Source organism: Mesocricetus auratus, unplaced genomic scaffold, assembly GCF_017639785.1.
Source record: "Mesocricetus auratus isolate SY011 unplaced genomic scaffold, BCM_Maur_2.0 Super-Scaffold_100010, whole genome shotgun sequence".
Taxonomy (NCBI): Eukaryota; Metazoa; Chordata; class Mammalia; order Rodentia; family Cricetidae; genus Mesocricetus; species Mesocricetus auratus.
This window is the reverse complement of record NW_024429194.1, coordinates 23,270,381-23,287,760: the sequence shown is the minus strand read 5'-3', so window position 1 is coordinate 23,287,760 and position 17,380 is coordinate 23,270,381. Positions and strand designations below refer to the sequence as shown.

General features: G+C 39.3%; 1 protein-coding gene across 3 annotated transcripts in view; it reads left to right on the top strand.

The window, feature by feature from the left end:
* Window positions 1-17,380, top strand: part of Dis3l2 (DIS3 like 3'-5' exoribonuclease 2) — a 330,069-nt gene that overhangs the window by 66,835 nt on the left and 245,854 nt on the right. For 2 of the 3 annotated variants that reach the window (XM_040753119.1, XM_040753118.1), the window contains exon 6: window positions 14,059-14,100. The exons of the other annotated variant lie outside the window; for it this stretch is intronic. In XM_040753119.1, the coding sequence (XP_040609053.1) occupies window positions 14,059-14,100 (42 nt within the window). The remainder of the gene's footprint in view (window positions 1-14,058; window positions 14,101-17,380) is intronic. 3 annotated transcript variants of the gene reach the window in all.

Genomic DNA, 17,380 nt, shown 5'->3' with positions numbered 1-17,380 from the left:
ATGGCTTCTTCAGGGTCTCTTAGGTATGGGATTATATCATTTACAAATATACTTTGACTTCTTTCTTTCCTATTTGTATCTCTTCTATTTGGTTCTCTTATTGCTGTTGATAAGATGTCTAATACTATATTGAATAAGAGTAGAGATAGTGGACACTCTTGTCTTGTCCCTGATTGTAGTGGAAATGATTTGAACTTTACCCATTTAATATAGGTTTGCCATGTATAACCTTTTGATATTTAGATATAGTCCTTTTGTTCATAGTTTCTTTCCAATTTTCCATTTTGTGGTGTGTGTGTTTGTGTGTGTGTGTGTGTGTGTGTGTGAGACAGAGAGAGGGGGGGAGGAAGGAGAGAGGGAGGAAGGAGAGAAGAGAGAGACAGAAGAGAGAGAAGAGAGGAGAGAGAGAGAGAGAAAGAAAGAAAGAAAGAAAGAAAGAAAGAAAGGAATGCATCATCCTTGACAGGTCTCCTTTATTATTCAAGTGGCAGGGTCACTCATTCAAAACAGATCTTGTTGGTATTGCTTATTTTGACATCATATATCTGATTTCAATTTAAGCCACAAAATCATAGTAATGGAAAATACAAAGCAAAACACACAGTGCCAAGCACAAAAGCACACACACAGAGATCAGTGGAATTGTGGGCTCAGATACAAGGCCACACAACTATGTATGATTACTCTCTCCACCAGAGGCTGGTGTTAAAGGCACCATGCCCATCCAATATTTGTGTGGGTTCTGGGAATCTAAACTTCAGTTCTCATGTTGTGTGGCAAAAGCTATCTCCCCAGCTATCTTTAAGACTCTTAACATCGAAGGGTATTGGATTTTTGTCAAGTCCTTTCTTTGTATCAAGGTGACCATGTAATTTCTGTCTTTGAGACAATTTATGTAGTTTATGGCATTTGTTGATTTATGTATATCAAACCATCCATGCATCTGTGAAATAAAGCCAACTTGATCATGGTGAATAGTCATTTGATATTTTCTTGAATTTAGTTGGCAAGAGTTTTGTTGGGAATTTTTGCATTCGTATTTGTTGGGGAGATTGGTCTGTAATTTTCTTGTTGTGTTTCTGCATTTGATTTATCAAGGTAAAACTAGCTTTGTAAAAAGTTTGGTAATGTCCTTTCCTTTCCTGTTGTATAGGTAGTTTGAGGAACATTGGTGTTAGCTTTTCTTTGGAGGTCTGACAAAATCTACCTGTGACTGTCAGGGCCTGGAGTTTCTTTTTTATAGGGAAAATTTTAATTACTACATCAGTTTCATTGCTTACTATAGTTTATTTAAATTGATTATCTTATCATGATTTAATTTATGTGGTCTTAATAAATCTAGAAATTAGTTCTTTTGTCCTTCTGACTTATTGGAGTGGATATTTGTAAGAAAGACCTAATGATTTTTCTGAATTTTGTTATTATCTTTTTTATAAGAATTTTTTCATTAATTTTAAATAGCTTGCTTCACATGTCAATCCTAGTTCCCTCTCCCTCCCCTCCTCCTGCAGCCCCACCATCCCCCCCAGCTTCGCGCCCTAGCCCCACTTCCTTCCACATAGGCGATATCCAGAGTCTATCATTTCACTCAGGGCAGGGCCCAGGCACTTCCCTAAGAGTCCAGGCTGAGAGAGCATCCCTCTTTGTGTTAGGGACACACGAAGTCCATTTGTATGCCAGGGATAAACATTGATCTACTGCCCAGGCCTCATGGGTTGCCCAGGCCTCCTCACTGACTCTCACACTCAGGGGGTCTGCATCAGTCCCATACTGGCTTCCCAGCTGTCTGCTTGGGATCCAAGAGCTCCCCCTTGCTCAGATCAGCTGTCTCTGCTGGTTTCACCAGCCCATTCTTTGCCAATTTGCTCATAGCTCCCCCTCTCTCTGTCACTGGGTTCCATAGGTTCAGTTCAGTGTTTAACTGTGGGTTTTTGCCTCTGCTTCCATCAGTCACTGGATGAAGGTTCTAGGATGGCATATAGTGTAGACATCAAGTTCATTATCAGGAATGGGTATTTAAGGTGGTCTCTCCACTAGTGCTTAGCTTGCCAGTTGGTATCATCCCTTTAGATCACTAGAGGTCTCACTGGTGCCAGATCTGTCTTCTAACCTATAACTCCCTCTTTTATGGTATTTTTCATCCTGTTCTCCCCCTATTCTATCCCCCACTCAACCTTCCTGTTCCCCTATGACCTACTCTCTCTTCCTCTTCTCCCCCTCTCCTCTTCTCAGCTCCCACTCCCCCCGCCCCCACCGCTCGCCGTGTTCCCAATCTGTTCAGAAGCTCTTGCCTCATTCCTCTTCTCTGGGGTACCATGCATATCTCTCTTAAGTTCTTTCCTGCTTCCCAGACTCTCTGTCAGTGGAAGTGCAAACTGGCACTATCCTGATCCATGTCTAAAATCCATATATGAATAAGTACATACCATGTTTGTCTTTTTGTGACTGGGTTACCTCACTCAGGATGGTTTCTTCTAGTGCCATCCATTTACCTGCGTATTTCAAGATTCCATTGTTTTTTTTTCTGCTGAGTAGTACTCCATTATGTAAATGTACCACATTTTCTCTATCCACTCTTCAGTTGAGGGGCATCTAGGTTGCTTCCAGGTTCTGGCTATTACAAATAATGCTGCTATGAACATAGTGGAGCACATGTCCTTGTTGTGTGAATTTGCATCTTTTGGGTATATGCCTAAGAGTGGAATTGCTGGGTCTTGTGGTAGATTGATTCCCATTTCCCATACTGATTTCCAAAGTGGGTGTATGAGTTGGCACTCCCACCAGCAGTGGAGGAGTGTTCCTCTCTCTCCACATCCTTTCCAGCATAAATTGTCTTCGGTGTTTTTGATTTTAGCCATTTGGACAGGAGTAAGATGGTATCTCAGAATTGTTTTGATTTGCATTTTCCCTATGGCTAAGGATGTTGAGCACTTTCTCAAGTGTCTCTCAGCCATTTTAGACTCCTCTATTGAGAATTCTCTATTTAGTTCTGTACCCCACTTTTTAATTGGATCCTTTGGTGTTTTGGAGACTTGCTTCTTGAGTTATTTTTAAATTTTGGAGATCAGCCCTCTGTCAGATGTGGGGTTAGTGAATATCTTTTCCCTTTCTGTGGGCTGCGTTTTTGTCTTGTTGACTGTGTACTTTGCCTTATAGAAGCTTCTCAGTTTCAGGAGGTCCCATTTGTTAAAAGTCGATCTCAGTGTCTGTGCTACTGGTGTTATGTTCAGGAAGTGGTCTCCTGTACCAACTCATTGAAGAGTATCTCCCACTTTCTATTCTAAGAGTTTCAGTGTGGTTGGATTTATGTTGAGGTCTTTGTTCCATTTGGACTTAAGTTTTGTGCAAGGTGATAGACATGGATCTATCTGCAGTCTTCTGCATGCCAATATCCAGTTATGCCAGCACCATTTGTTGAAGATGCTTTCTTTTTTCCATTGTATAATTTTAGCTTCTTTGTCAAAAATCAAGTGTTCATAGGTGTGTGGGTTAAAATCAGGGTTTTCAATTCAGTTCCATTGGTTTACCTGTCTATTTTTGGTCCAATACCAAGCTGTTTTCAGGACTATAGCTCTACAATTGAGCTTGAAATCAGGTATGGTGATGCCTCCTGAAGTTCCTTTATTGTATAGGGTTGTTTTGTCTATCCTGGGTCTTTTGTTTTTTCCATATAAAGTTGATTAATGTTCTTTCAAGGTCTGTGAAGAATTGTGCCGGAATTTTGATAGGGATTCCATTGAATCTGTAGACTGCTTTTGGCAAGATTGCTATTTTTATTATGTTGATCCTACCAATCCAAGAGCACGGGAGATCTTTTCATTTTTCTGGTATCCTTTTTGATTTCTTTCTTTAGAGACTCAAAGTTCTTGATATATAGGTCTTTCACTTCTTTGGTTAACATTATCCCTAGATATTTGATGCTGTTTATGGGTATTGTAAAGGGTGATGTTTCTCTGATTTCTTTCTCAGCCACTTTATCATCTGTATATAATAGGGCCACTGATTTTTTTTTTAGTTAACCTTGTATCCTGCCACTTTGCTGAAGGTGTTTATCAGCTCTAGGAGTTCCCTTGCAGAGTTTTTCGGGTCACTTATATAAACTATCATACCATCTGCAAATAGTGAAAGCTTAACTTTTTTTCGTATTTGTATCCCCTTGATCTCCTTTTGTTGTCTTATTGCTCTAGCTAGAACTTCAAGGACAATGTTGAAGAGATATGGAGAGAGTGGACAGCCTTGTCTTGTTCCTGATTTTAGAGGAATTGCATTGAGTTTCTCTCCATTTAGTTTGATGCTAGCTGTTCGCTTACTGTATATTGCTTTATTATGTTCATGTATGTTCCTGTTATCCCTGATCTCTCTAGGACCTTTATCATGAAGGGGTGCTGATTTTGTCAAAGGCTTTTTCAGCATCTAGTGAGATGATCATGTGGTTTTTCTTTCGCAGTTTGTTTATATGGTGGATTACATTGATAGATTTTCTAATGTTGAACCATCCCTGCATTCCTGGGATGAAGCCTACTTGATCATGGTGGATGATTTTTTTGATGTGTTCTTGAATCCGATTTGCTAGTATTTTATTGAGTATTTTTACATCGATGTTCATGAGGGAAATTGGTCTATAGTTCTCTTTCTTAGTTGTGTCTTTGTGTGGCTTGGGTACCAAGGTAATTGTAGCCTCATAAAAAGAGTTTGGCAGTGAGCCTCCCGCTTCTATTGTGTGGTATATTTTGAGTAGTATTGGAATTAGCTCTTTTTTGAATTTCTGGTAGAATTCTGCACTGAAGCCATCTGGGCCTGGGCTTTTTTTGGTTGGGAGACTTTTGATGACTGCTTATATTTCATTAAGGGTTATAGGTTTGTTTAGATTGTTTATCTGTTCTTGATTTAGTTTTGGCAAGTGATATCTATCCAGGAAATTGTCCATTTCTTTTAAACTTCGAATTTTGTGGAATACAGATTTTCAAAGTATGTCCTGATGATTCTCTGGATTTCCTCAGTGTCCATTGTTATGTCCCCCTTTTCATTTCTGATTTTGTTAATTAGCATGCTCTCTTTCTATCTTTTGGTTAGTTTGGACAGAGGTTTGTCTATTTTGTTGATTTTTCTTAAAGAACCAACTCTTTTTTTTTTTTAATGGGACTATTTTTTTTTTAAATTTTATTTTCCAGTTTAAATTTAGATAAGAATCAAGGTTGCTTCACAAGTCAGTTCCAGGTCCCTCTCCCATTCCCTCCCTTCCTCCCGTGCCCTCCCCCCCCTTATCCTCTCATTTCTCCAGGGAGGGTGAGGCCCTCCATGGGGGTGTGCATAGTGTGTCATTTCATATAGGGCAGGGCCTAGACCCTTCCCCAAGAGTTCAGGGTGAGAGTGCACCTCACATTGTTCTATGGGAGTCCAAAGTCCGTGTGTATACTTGGGATGGGTACTGATCTGCTGCCCAAGGCTCAATAGATTCCCTAGGCCTCTTCACTGACACCCAAATTCAGGGGGTCTTGATCAGTCCCATGCTGGCTTCCCAGGCTAATGCCTGGGATTCAAGAGTTAACCTTTGTCTGGTCAGCTGTTTCTGGGGGTTAAACTAGCCCAGTCTTAATCCCTTTGATCATCAGTCCTCCCTCTCTGTTACTGGCTTTCTTGAGTTCAGCTCAGTACTTAACCAAGGGAGTCTGCCTCTTCTTCGATCAGCCACTAAATAAAGTTTCTGTTTCCCAGACTCTCTGGCCATAGGATTGTAGGCTGGCACTCCCCAGATCTATGTCTAAAATCCATATATGAGAGAGTACATGCCATGTTTCTCTTTTTGTGACTGGGTTACCTCACTCAGGATGGTTTCTTCTAGTGTCATCCATTTGCCTGCGAATCTCATGATTCCATTATTTTTTCTGCTGAATAGTACTCCATTGTGTAGATGTACCACATTTTCTCTATCCACTCTTCAGGTGAGGGACATCTAGGTTGCTTCCACGTTCTGGCAATTACAAATAAAGCTGCTATGAACATAGTGGAACAGACATCTTTGTTGTATGAATGGGCATCTTTTGGATATATGCCTAAGAGTGGAGTTGCTGGGTCTTGTGGTAGGTTTATTCCCATTTTTCTGAGGAATCTCCACACTGATTTCCAAAGTGGCTGAACCAGTTGGCACTCCCACCAGCAATGGAGGAGTGTCCCCTTTCACCACATCCTCTCCAGCATAAATTGTCATTGGTGTTTTTGATTTTAGCCATTCTGACAGGGGTGAGATGGTATCTGAGAGTTGTTTTGATTTGCATTTCCCGGATGGCTAAGGATGTTGAGCACTTTCTCAAGTGCCTCTCAGCCATTTTAGACTCCTCTATTGAAAACTCTCTATTTAGTTCTGCAGCCCACTTTTTAATAGGGTCCTTTGCTGTTTTGGAGACTTGCTTCTTGAGTTCTTTGTAAATTTTGGAGATCAACCCTCTGTCAGATGTGGGATTAGTGAATATTTTTTCCCATTCTGTGGGCTGCCTTTTTGTCTTGCTGACTGTGTCCTTTGCCTTACAGAAGCTTCTCAGTTTCAGTAGGTCCCATTTATTAATTGTTGATCTTACTGCCTGTGCTACTGGTGTTATGTTCAGGAAGCTGTCTCCTGTACTAATTCGTTCAAGGGTACCACCCACTTTCTCTTCTAAGAGGTTCAGTGTGGCTGGATTTATGTTGAGGTCTTTGTTCCATTTGGACTTAAGTTTTGTGCATGGCGATAAACATGGATCGATCCGCATTCTTCTACATGCCAGTCTCCAATTATGCCAGCACCATTTGTTGAAGATGCTTTCTTTATTCCATTGTATATTTTTAGCTTCTTTGTCAAAGATCAGATGTTCGTACGTGTGTGGGTTAATACCCGGATTTTCAATTCGATTCCATTGGTCTACCTGTCTATTTTTGTGCCAATACCAAGCTGTTTTCAGGACTATAGCTCTATAATAGAGCTTGAGGTCAGGGATGGTGATGCCTCCGGACGTTGCCTTGTTGAACAGGGTTGTTTTGGCTATCCTGGGTCTTTTGTTTTTCCATACAAAATTGATTATTGTTCTTTCAAGTTCTGTGAAGAACTGTGCTGGGATTTTAATGGGGATTGCATTGAATCTGTAGATTGCTTTTGGCAGGATTGCCATTTTTACTACATTGATCCTACCTATCCAAGAGCATGGGAGATCTTTCCATTTTCTGAGGGCTTCTTTAATTTCTTTCTTTAAAGATTCAAAGTTCTTACGATACAGGTCTTTCACTTGTTTGGTTAGCGTTACCCCAAGGTATTTTATGTTGTTTGTGGCAATTGTAAAGGGTGATGTTTCTCTGATTTCTCTTTCAGCCCTTTTATCATCTGTATATAGTAGGGCTACTGATTTTCTTGAGTTGATCTTGTAGCCTGCCACTTTGCTGAAGGTGTTAATCAGCTGTAAGAGTTCCCTGGTAGAGTTCTTTGGGTCATTGATGTAAACTATCATATCGTCTGCAAACAGTGAAAGTTTGACCTCTTCCTTCCCAATTTGTATCCCCTTGATCCCCCTTTGTTGTCGTATGGCAATAGCTAGAACTTCAAGTACCATGTTGAAAAGGTATGGCGAGAGTGGACAGCCTTGTTTTGTTCCTGATTTTAGAGGAATTGCGTTGAGTTTCTGTCCATTTAGTTTGATGTTGGCTGTTGGTTTACTGTATATAGCTTTTATTATGTTTAAGTATGTCCCTGTTATCCCAGATCTCTCCAAGACCTTTATCATGAAGGGGTGTTGGATTTTGTCAAAGGCTTTTTCAGCATCTAGTGAGATGATCATGTGATTTTTGTTTTTCAGCTTGTTTATATGGTGGATTACGTTGATGGATTTTCGTATGTTGAACCATCCCTGCATTCCTGGGATGAAACCTACTTGATCGTGGTGAATGATTGTTTTGATGTGTTCTTGGATCCGATTTGCCAGTATTTTATTGAGTATTTTTGCATCAATGTTCATGAGGGATATTGGTCTGAAGTTCTCTTTCTTAGTTGTATCTTTGTGTGGCTTGGGGATCAAGGTTATTGAAGCCTCATAGAAAGAGTTTGGCAAAGACCCTTCTGCTTTTATTGTGTGGAACACTTTGAGAAGAATTGGTATAAGCTGTTCTTTGAATTTCTGGTAGAATTCTGCACTGAGGCCATCTGGACCTGGGCTTTTTTGGTTGGGAGACTTTTGATGACAGCTTCTATTTCCATAGGGGTTATAGGTCTATTTAAATTGCTTATCTGTTCTTGATTTAGTTTTGGCAATTGATAGCTGTCCAGGAAGTCATCCATTTCCTTTAAATTTTCGAATTTTGTGGAGTACAGGTTTTCAAAGTATGTCCTAATGATTCTCTGGATTTCCTCAGAGTCTGTTGTTATGTCCCCCTTTTCATTTCTAATTTTGTTAATTTGCGTGTTCACTCTCTGCTGTTTGGTAAGTTTGGACAAAGGTTTGTCTATCTTGTTGATTTTCTCAAAGAACCAACTCTTCGTTGCGTTGATTCTTTGTATTGTTTTCCTGGTTTCTACTTTATTGATTTCAGCCCTCAATTTGATTATTTCCTGGCGTCTACTCCTCCTGGGGGAGCGTGCTTCTTTGTGTTCTAGAGCTTTCAGCTGTGATGTTAATTCTCTGGTATAACTGTTCTCCTGTTTCTTCATGTGAGCATTTAGCGCTATGAACTTCCCCGTAGCACTGCTTTCAAAGTGTCCCATAGGTTTGGGTATGTTGTGTCTTCATTCTCATTGAATTCGAGGAAGTCTTTAATTTCTTTTTTTATTTCCTCTTTGACCCAGGGATGGTGCAGTTGAGCATTATTCAATTTCCACGAGTTTGTAGGTTTTCTGCAATTTGTGTTGTTGTTGAATTCTAATTTTAAAGCATGGTGGTCTGATAAGATGCATGGAGTTATTCCAATTTTTTTGTAGCTGCTGAGGTTTGATATGTTGCCAAGTATGTGTTCGATTTTTGAGAAGGTTCCATGTGGTGGTGAGAAGAAGGTATATTCTTTTTTGTGTGGATGAAATGTTCTATAGATATCTGTTAATCCCAGTTGGGTCATTACTTCTATTAGCCCTTTTGCTTCTTTGTTGAGTTTCTGTTTGGTATTCCTGTCTAGTGGTGAGAGTGGTGTGTTGAAATCTCCCACTATAACTGTGTGGGGCTTTAGATGAGATTTAAGTTCTAATAATGTAAGAACCAACTCTTTGTTTCATTGATTCTTCACAATGTTTTCCTGGTTTCTACTTGATTGATTTCAGCCTTCAATTTGATTATTTCCTGGTGTCTGCTCCTTCTGAGTGAGTTTGCTTCTTTTTGTTCTAGAGCATTCAGCTGTGCTATTAATTCGCTAGTGTGACTGTTCTCCAGTTTCTTCATGTGGGCACTTAGTGCTATGAACTTTCCTCTCAGCACTGCTTTCAGAGTGCCCCATAAGTTTGGGTATGTTGTGTCTTCATTCTCATTGAAGTCTAGGAAGTCTTTAATTTCTTTTTTTTGTATTTCTTTGTTTACACAGGGATGGTGCAATTGTGCATTGTTCAATTTCCATGATTTTGTAGGGTTTCTGCAATTTGTGTTATTGTTGAATTCTAATTTTAATACATGGTGGTCTGATAAGATACAGGGGGGTTATTCCAATTTTTTTGTATCTGTGGAGGTTTACTCTGTTTCCTATTATGTGGTCAATTTTAGAGAAGGTTCCATGTGGCGTTGAGAAGAAGGCATAGCCTTTTGTGTTTGTGTGGAATATTCCATAGATGTCTGTTGAACTCAGTTGTGTCATAACTTCTATTAGTTCTTTTGTTTCTTTGTTAAGTTTCTGTCTGGAGGTCCTGTCTAGCAGTTAGAGCGGAGTGTTGAAGTCTCCTACTATTAATGTGTAAGATTTTATGTGCGATTTGAGCTTTAGTAACGTTTCTTTCACGAATGTGGGCGCCTTTGTATTTGGGGCATAGATGTTCAAAATTGAGACTTCATCTTGATGGACTTTTCCTTTGATGAATATGAAATGTCCTTCTTCATCTCTTTTGATTGATTTTAATTTGAAGTCTAGTTTGTTTGATATTAGGATTTGCTACACCCGCTTGTTTCTTGGGTCCGTTTGATTGGAAAATCTTTTCCCAACCCTTTACTCTGAGATAACATCTGTCCTTGATGTTGAGATGTGTTTCTTGTATGCAGCAGAAGGATGTGTTCTGTCTTTGTATCCATTCTGCTAGTCTGTGTCTTTTTATAGGCAAGTTGAGACCATTGACATTGAGGGATATTATTCTTGTTTGTGCTTGACTTATTGGTAGTGGAGTTTTTGTGTATAGGTTCTCCTCCCTTTTCCTTTGGTGCTTGGTAAAGTGGGATTATCTATTGCCTGTGTCTTTGTCAGTGTAGTTATCTTCGTTGGGTCTAGGTTTTCCTTCCAGCACTTTCTGTAAAGCTGGATTCATGGATACGTATTGTTTAAATCTGGCTTTGTCATGGAATATTTTGTTTTCTCCATCTATGGTAATTGAAAGCTTTCTGGATATAGTAGTCTGGGCTGGCATCCTTGTTCCCTTAGTGTTTGTAGGACATCTGTCCAGGATCTTCTGGCTTTCATAGTTTCCATTGAGAAGTCAGGTATAATTTGGATAGGTTTGCCTTTATATATTGCTTGACCTTTTTCTTTAGCTGCTCTTAATATTTTCTCTTTATTCTGTAGGTTTGATGTTTTGATTATTATGTGGCGAGGTGACTTCTTTTTCTAGTCCAGCCTAATTGATGTTCTGTAAGATTTTTGTATTTTCATAGGCATATCCTTCCTTAGGTTAGGGAAGTTTTCTTCTATGATTTTGTTGAATATGTTTTCTGTACCTTTGAGCTGAATTTCTTTGCTTTCTTCTATACCTATTATTCTCAGGTTTGACTTCTTCATGATGTCCCATATTTCTTGGATATTTTGTGTTAGGGATTTGTTGGTTTTGAGATTTTCTTTGGTTGATGACTGTATATCCTCTAATGAGTCTTCAACACGTGAGATTGTCTCTTCTATCTCTTGTATTCTATTGGTGATACTTGCATCTGTAGTTCCTGATCGTTTACCCAACTTTTCCATTTCCAACATCCCCTCATTCTGTGTTTTCTTTATTGTTTCTATTTAAGCTTTTTATCCTTCAACTGTTTGAGTTGTTTCCTTCATTTGTTTGGTTGTTTTTTCTTGGTACTCTTTAGATTCTTTGAGAAATTTGTTTATTTCTTGAATTTTTGGTTCGCTTTTTCCCCCATTTCATGTATTTTTTTGTTTGTTATTCTATTTCTTTAAGGGATTTCCTTGTTTCCTCTTTGAGGGTCTCTATCATCTTCATAAAATAATCTTTAAGGTCTATCTTTTCTGCTTCGTCTATGTAGTGCTTTTCAGATCTTGCTAGCGTTGGGTCTCTAGATTCTGGTGGAGTCATGTTGGTCTTTCTATTGCTGAGTGAGCTCTTATTTTGTGTTCTTCCCATCTCTTCTTCCAGTGGGTGCAGGTAGGGTCTTTCTGTCTCGGTCTCCTTCTTTCCTGAAGGTGAAGCTGGGGATGCTGGAGGGTGGGGTCTGAAGCTGGGGAAGCCAGGGGGTAGGGTCTGGAAGGACTGATGCCTTTCTTGTGTGGATGGGTCCTCTGCCTGCCAGCAACAGTCCCGGAAGATTGAGGGAGTGGGTGATGGACGGGGGAGTGGTCCCAGGGGGACCCAAGCTCACCTGAAGATGGGGATGATTGAGGTTTGGATCTGGAAGGACTGATGCCTTTCCTGTGTGGTTGGGTCCTCTGGGTGCCAGCAACAGCCCCAGAAGATTGAGGGAATGGATGATGGGCAGGGGTGGGGTGGTCCCAGGGGGACCCAAGCTCACTTGAAGCTGGGGACGCTGGAGGTTGGGGTCTGGAGGGACTGATCTTGTTATTATCTTAATGTCATTATCACAATGGTTCCCCATTTCATTTCTAGTTTTGTCTGTTTGGATATTCTCTCTGTCTTGGCTAGTTTGGCTGAGAGTTTGACTAGTTTATCTTTTCAAAGAACCATCTGTTTTTCATGTTGATTCTTTGTATTATTTTGTTTTGTTTCTATTTCTTCTCCATTAATGATTTCCTTACATCTACTGATTTGAGGCTTGGCTTGTTCTTCTTTTTCAGAGATTTTAGATATATTATTAAGTTATTTATTTGAGATCACTGTCATTTCTTATTATAGGCAGTTAGAGCTATAAGTTTCCCTCTTACATTCTATATAGGCTTTGGTATGTTGTGTTTTCATTTTCATTTACTGTCGAAGTGTTTTTTATTTCTTTCCTCATTTCTTCTTGTCCATGGTGTATTGTTTAAATTCCATGAGATTGTGTATTTTCTGTAGTCTATCCTTCTGCTGATTTATAGTCATAGGTCATAGTGATCAGTTAGAATACAAGGATTCTTTTAGTTTTCTTCTGTCTGTTAAGAATTGCTTTGGAGGGGCTGGGAAAGGGCTTAGTGGTTGAAAAGTACCTGCTCTTCCAGAGGACCTGATTTCAGTTTCCAGCATCCACCACAATGGCTAACAACTAGCTGTAACTACATTTTTTAGAGGATCTCATGTCCTCTGCTGGTCTCATGGATGTTGCATTGACATGGTGCACAGACATATGCAGGCTATACACATTAAAAAATAAACAAAAAACATTTAAGAGACTGGTGATTCCCACTGGTACCTTCTTATTATTTAATCTTTTCTTCATTCAACTGTTCTAGTTCCTTCACCTTGTCCTTTGAGCTCAAATACTCTGTCTTCTCCTTGATCCACCAAGATTTAGTTATGAGACTTCTGACCTTCCATTTGACCTGAAGTTCTTCCTTAATGAAATCATTTTTCTTAGTTTTAGTATGTTGTTACTGATTTCCCTTTCTTACACTCCAAGCTTCTGCCTCAATTTTGTTCTCTTTTCCTTATATTCTTTCCTGCGTAGGTTTTCCTGTACTTCTATTTACACAATGTAGTTTACACTAGCTTTTTAATTTAAATTATCTCCACCATTCATTTGTTTACTCAACTTTGATTGGTTGAATATTGGCTGTACTTGGCACTGGCTTAGGTCCTGGGGATGTAACTGCCATCTTCAGCTTCCCTAGATCAGTGCAGAAATCAGAAGTAAATAGAGGGCCCACAGTCTATGGGACATGTTGCTCAACAAAGAGTTGGGCATTGAGATGATGGAGATGCAGGAGCTTGATGGAGGGAGAGTACAGCTCTACCTGGCAGAGGTTGTTCAAATTTCCTATAATGGATGTTATTTGAGTTGCAGGTTGAGAGTTCGCCAGATGAACTTTTGGAGAGAAGAAAAGTTTTCAGGCAAAGGACTGTGTTTAAAGATGTAGAAGCGTTCATTCATTTAAGTATAAACTGGTTATGATAGGGACTGGGTGTCTCTATGTTTATACTAATAGTGTCTTATCAGAATATAGTATTGTCAAGTAAGACTGGGATTATATTCGAGGTTCTCTACTTCCTGGCTCTGAGTTTTGGAATGTGTGGGGAAGCAGTCACCTGTAAATAGGATGTGTTTGTTGGTAAAAATTAATAACTTAGACTCACTTAGCATAGTCCTTGGGGAATCAAGGGTGCTTCTAAAATGTGAGTTTCATGCGTTCCCTTTACTTCTCTTGTAGCTAGCCACCTGATACCTGGCATACAGTAGGCAGGGAATAAATATTTGTTGAATAATTTCAGTATTTAGCAACATTAGAAAAACATCTGGTTCATTTCATTTGATGTAACCCTTTGTGACTAGAAAGAAAGAGCATATGAATTCACTAAATTTTGTGATCTTTTGAAGCAGAAACTTGGTTTTTAAAGAACTAAGTATCATTGATGGGAAACAGCAGAAGTTCAGTCAGATCTTCTAGGTGTCTGTGTGTGGGAGCTGGATATAACTTTCTACTTTGAATACAAAATATAAATTATTCTGTTCTTCCTTTCTTTTCCTTTCCTTTCCCTCTCTGCCTCCCCTCCTCTCCTCCTTCCTTTCACCCTTCCTCCTTTCCTTCCCCAAACTTGCTGTGTAGCCAAGGATAACCTTGTCTCTGCCTGGAGTGCTGGGATTACAGGTATGTACTTTCATGCCTGGTTTTATGTAGTGCTAAGGATGAAACCTGTGGCTTATTATAAAGCATGTTGTAAAAGATACCAAAGCAGCCAGATGATGGAGTGGTACAGAGCATAACAGAAAGTTACATCATTTGCTAAGTGTGAGTGGACCTATGGAAGCTCATTTTCAAAGCCCTTGTTCCCCTAAGATCCATCTTATTTTTATTTGACGCCTTTCGAGGTAATATTGAGCAAGGGTTTTTAGGCCAGTGCACACAGAAGCCCATATATTATGTCACTAGCTTTGTCGGTAAAGAAAAAAGTAGTTAGCTAGTGGAAGCCAGGAATTGCAAGCCCAAATATGTCTTCTGAATTAGTTGATAGCAGAGGAATTTAGAAAGGGAAAGGGCAGAGTTGTTCACTGATTTGATGGTGAAAAGGTAGAGTGTTAGGGGGGCGCGCGTGCGCGCATGCTTCTTCAAAAGCCCCCGCCCCTTAAGGTTGGAGGAGTTATGTTTTGTTTTGGGGGATTTTGAGCTTGTGATGTCAAAATGCTATTGACTCGATAAGCTAATTTCTGTACCTGTTCATTCTAGAAAAGTCAGTTTCGAGCTTTTTTTGAGTGAATTATTTAATTTCCCCCTCTAGAAAACATTTTGTAAACTCTTTATTATATAAGTAATTTATGGTAGTCCTTAACTGTTTTCTAGAGACAAAATTGATAAAGAGTAATTTCACTTTTTATCTTACTTTCCTTTGTTCTTGTCCAACTTCTGGCTGCTTGCCATTTGATGGGAAGAAAGTTCTTCAGGGGTTGGTTCTATGAGATGGAGGGACTGTTGTCCTCACAGCTTCATCCTAGGGTACTCAGGGTACAAAGGGTTTTTACAGGAAGGAAAGGAAGGAATAGGACAATGGACAAGAAGGCCATGTTCTGGGTAGAGTCTTCTTTCTGGACCTGGCTTCTTAGGCATAGCTCCTGTAGTGCTTATAGACATAGTACTTTCTGCCAAGTCAAACCTCTTAGCATGGTCTGGAAAAATTAACATTCTCAGCAGTTAAAAGCCCTGACTGCTCTTGCAGAGGTCCCAGGCTCAGTTCCCAGCATCTACATGGTGGTTAGCTACTGTCTGGAACTCCAGTTCCTGGGGATCTGACACCCATTTCTGGCCTCTGTGGGCATTACATGCATGTGTACATTAAAAACTAAAATCTCAGCAGTTTCACATGTTGTGTTAGTTGTTGCACGCATCCAAAAATAAGGAGATGTGTTAGCATATTCTGGTGTTATCTCAGAGTCTCCAGATATTCTGGCTTCTACAGAGTGAAATAAAGGCCATTGACTTAGCTAACATATTAATAATTTAGATGCATCTTCTCTTTAGGCAAAGAGAGGGGCAACCTTACAGAAAGCAGCTCAGTTGGAGTGGCCATTTTCACACTTTTTTGATACCCCTTGTTGTTGAGACTTCATCAACATAAAAAGCAAGATTCTTTCTTCTACCTCATCGGTCTTTAAGCTACTATCTTTTAATTTCTCATGCTGAAATGTAGATGATGCACATGTGCATGGAGAAGTATTTAGGAATTAGGAGAAACCTGGAGTAGTGTGGGTGTGGGTGGGTAATTTTGTGCAACATAGAAAGCTAGAATTTTGTTGATCCCGTTTCTTCATCTTGTTAATGGCTATATTGGTGTGTTTACTTTGTAAGAGTTCATCATATCAGATACTTATGGTTTGTGTATTTTTCTAAATGCAAAAAAACTGAGTTACACTGACTGAAGTTATTTAAAACAGGAGGAGAATTAATGGCATTCCTCTGTACGACTTTTAACTAGTCCACAAATATAATTGCATTTTTAATAATTTATTTTTATTTTATATATATTGGTGTTTTGCCTGCTTGTATTAGGGTATCAGATACCCTGAAACTTAAGTTATAGACAGTTGTGAGCTTCCATGTAGGTGCTAGGAACTGAACCCAGTTCCTCTGGAAAAGTAGCCAGCACTCTTAACCACAGAGCCATCTCTTCAACCCCTATAATTGTGGTTTAGTTGCAATTATCAACATGAGCACAGCATATTTCACTACATGATTTTAATATTCCTTCTTATCAGCAAACTAACAGTCTGTCCTTGTTCTTTTATCAACCTGTTACTTACATTTCATATTCCTGCCCTGAGTGTTTTCACTATGTAATTCTGACAGTACTAAACTTGGAGATACAGTGATTTGCCTTGCTAACTTCTTTTAAAGGGGATAGATTGGGACATCAAACCAAGAACTGAGTCACGAAGCTGGTACCCAAGTTCTTCAGGTCTTAGCTCTGTCAGCTTCCTGGTAACATGGAATTGCTAGAATCTAGAGAATGAAGTGCATGTTGCTGGTGGAATACCATGTAAGACTGTGATGGAGTGTATTGAGAATAGCTAACCCTCTCTTGATCTGATTAGAACTAATAATCCAAATTTGAATAGTATAGAAGGGTATGAGATAAAATTCACATAGCCACAATTTTCCACTGTGCCTGATTTTATGTTCTCCAGTGGGATATCCTTGCATTGGTTTATTTGTTTGAGTACCTACTTCTAAAATGGTTTCCTGTGTTGCAAGTTTTTCAAGGTTCAGGTTGTTGTTCTCTTTGAGTCAGTATGAACTTATGTTGTACCCCTTCCTCTGAGTGTTGAAGCAAGAGCTGGATTGGTCTGCACATAGCCACATGGGTTAAGTCAGATATTGATGACAAACCATGCATGGGGTAAGTCTTCTTTCTATTCACTGAAATTCTGACTTACTGGTTAAGAACATTTGGAAAGTTAAACACAACTGTTAGTGCATATGAACATGTATGATGCACAAAGTGTGTGTGCATTCAAAAATTACGTGTGTGTGTGTGTGTGTGTGTGTGTGTATGTGTGTATGTGCCACAGCCCACATGTGTAGGTCAGAGGAAAGCTTGTAGGAGTTGGTTCTCTTTCTACTATGTGGGTCCCAGGTCATCAGGCTTGGCAGGAAGAGCATTTACCCACTGAACCATTTGCTGGATGAGATAATGGATGTTTTTATTTATGTCTATTTAAAAAGGCATTTTTATAACTTAATGACTATTTTTCATTCTTGTATCTTTGATACTGAATTCACAGTTTTGTATTTTTAGAAACTAGAAATATTTTAATAGTGCCTTTAGGGTAAAACATCTGTCAGTATTTCCATTATAAAGTGTAATTTTAAAGTGTTTAAAAGTCAGCTGTAAAAATTTGTTCTTGGCTGATACTTAGTATACAAAAGTCTCTGCCCA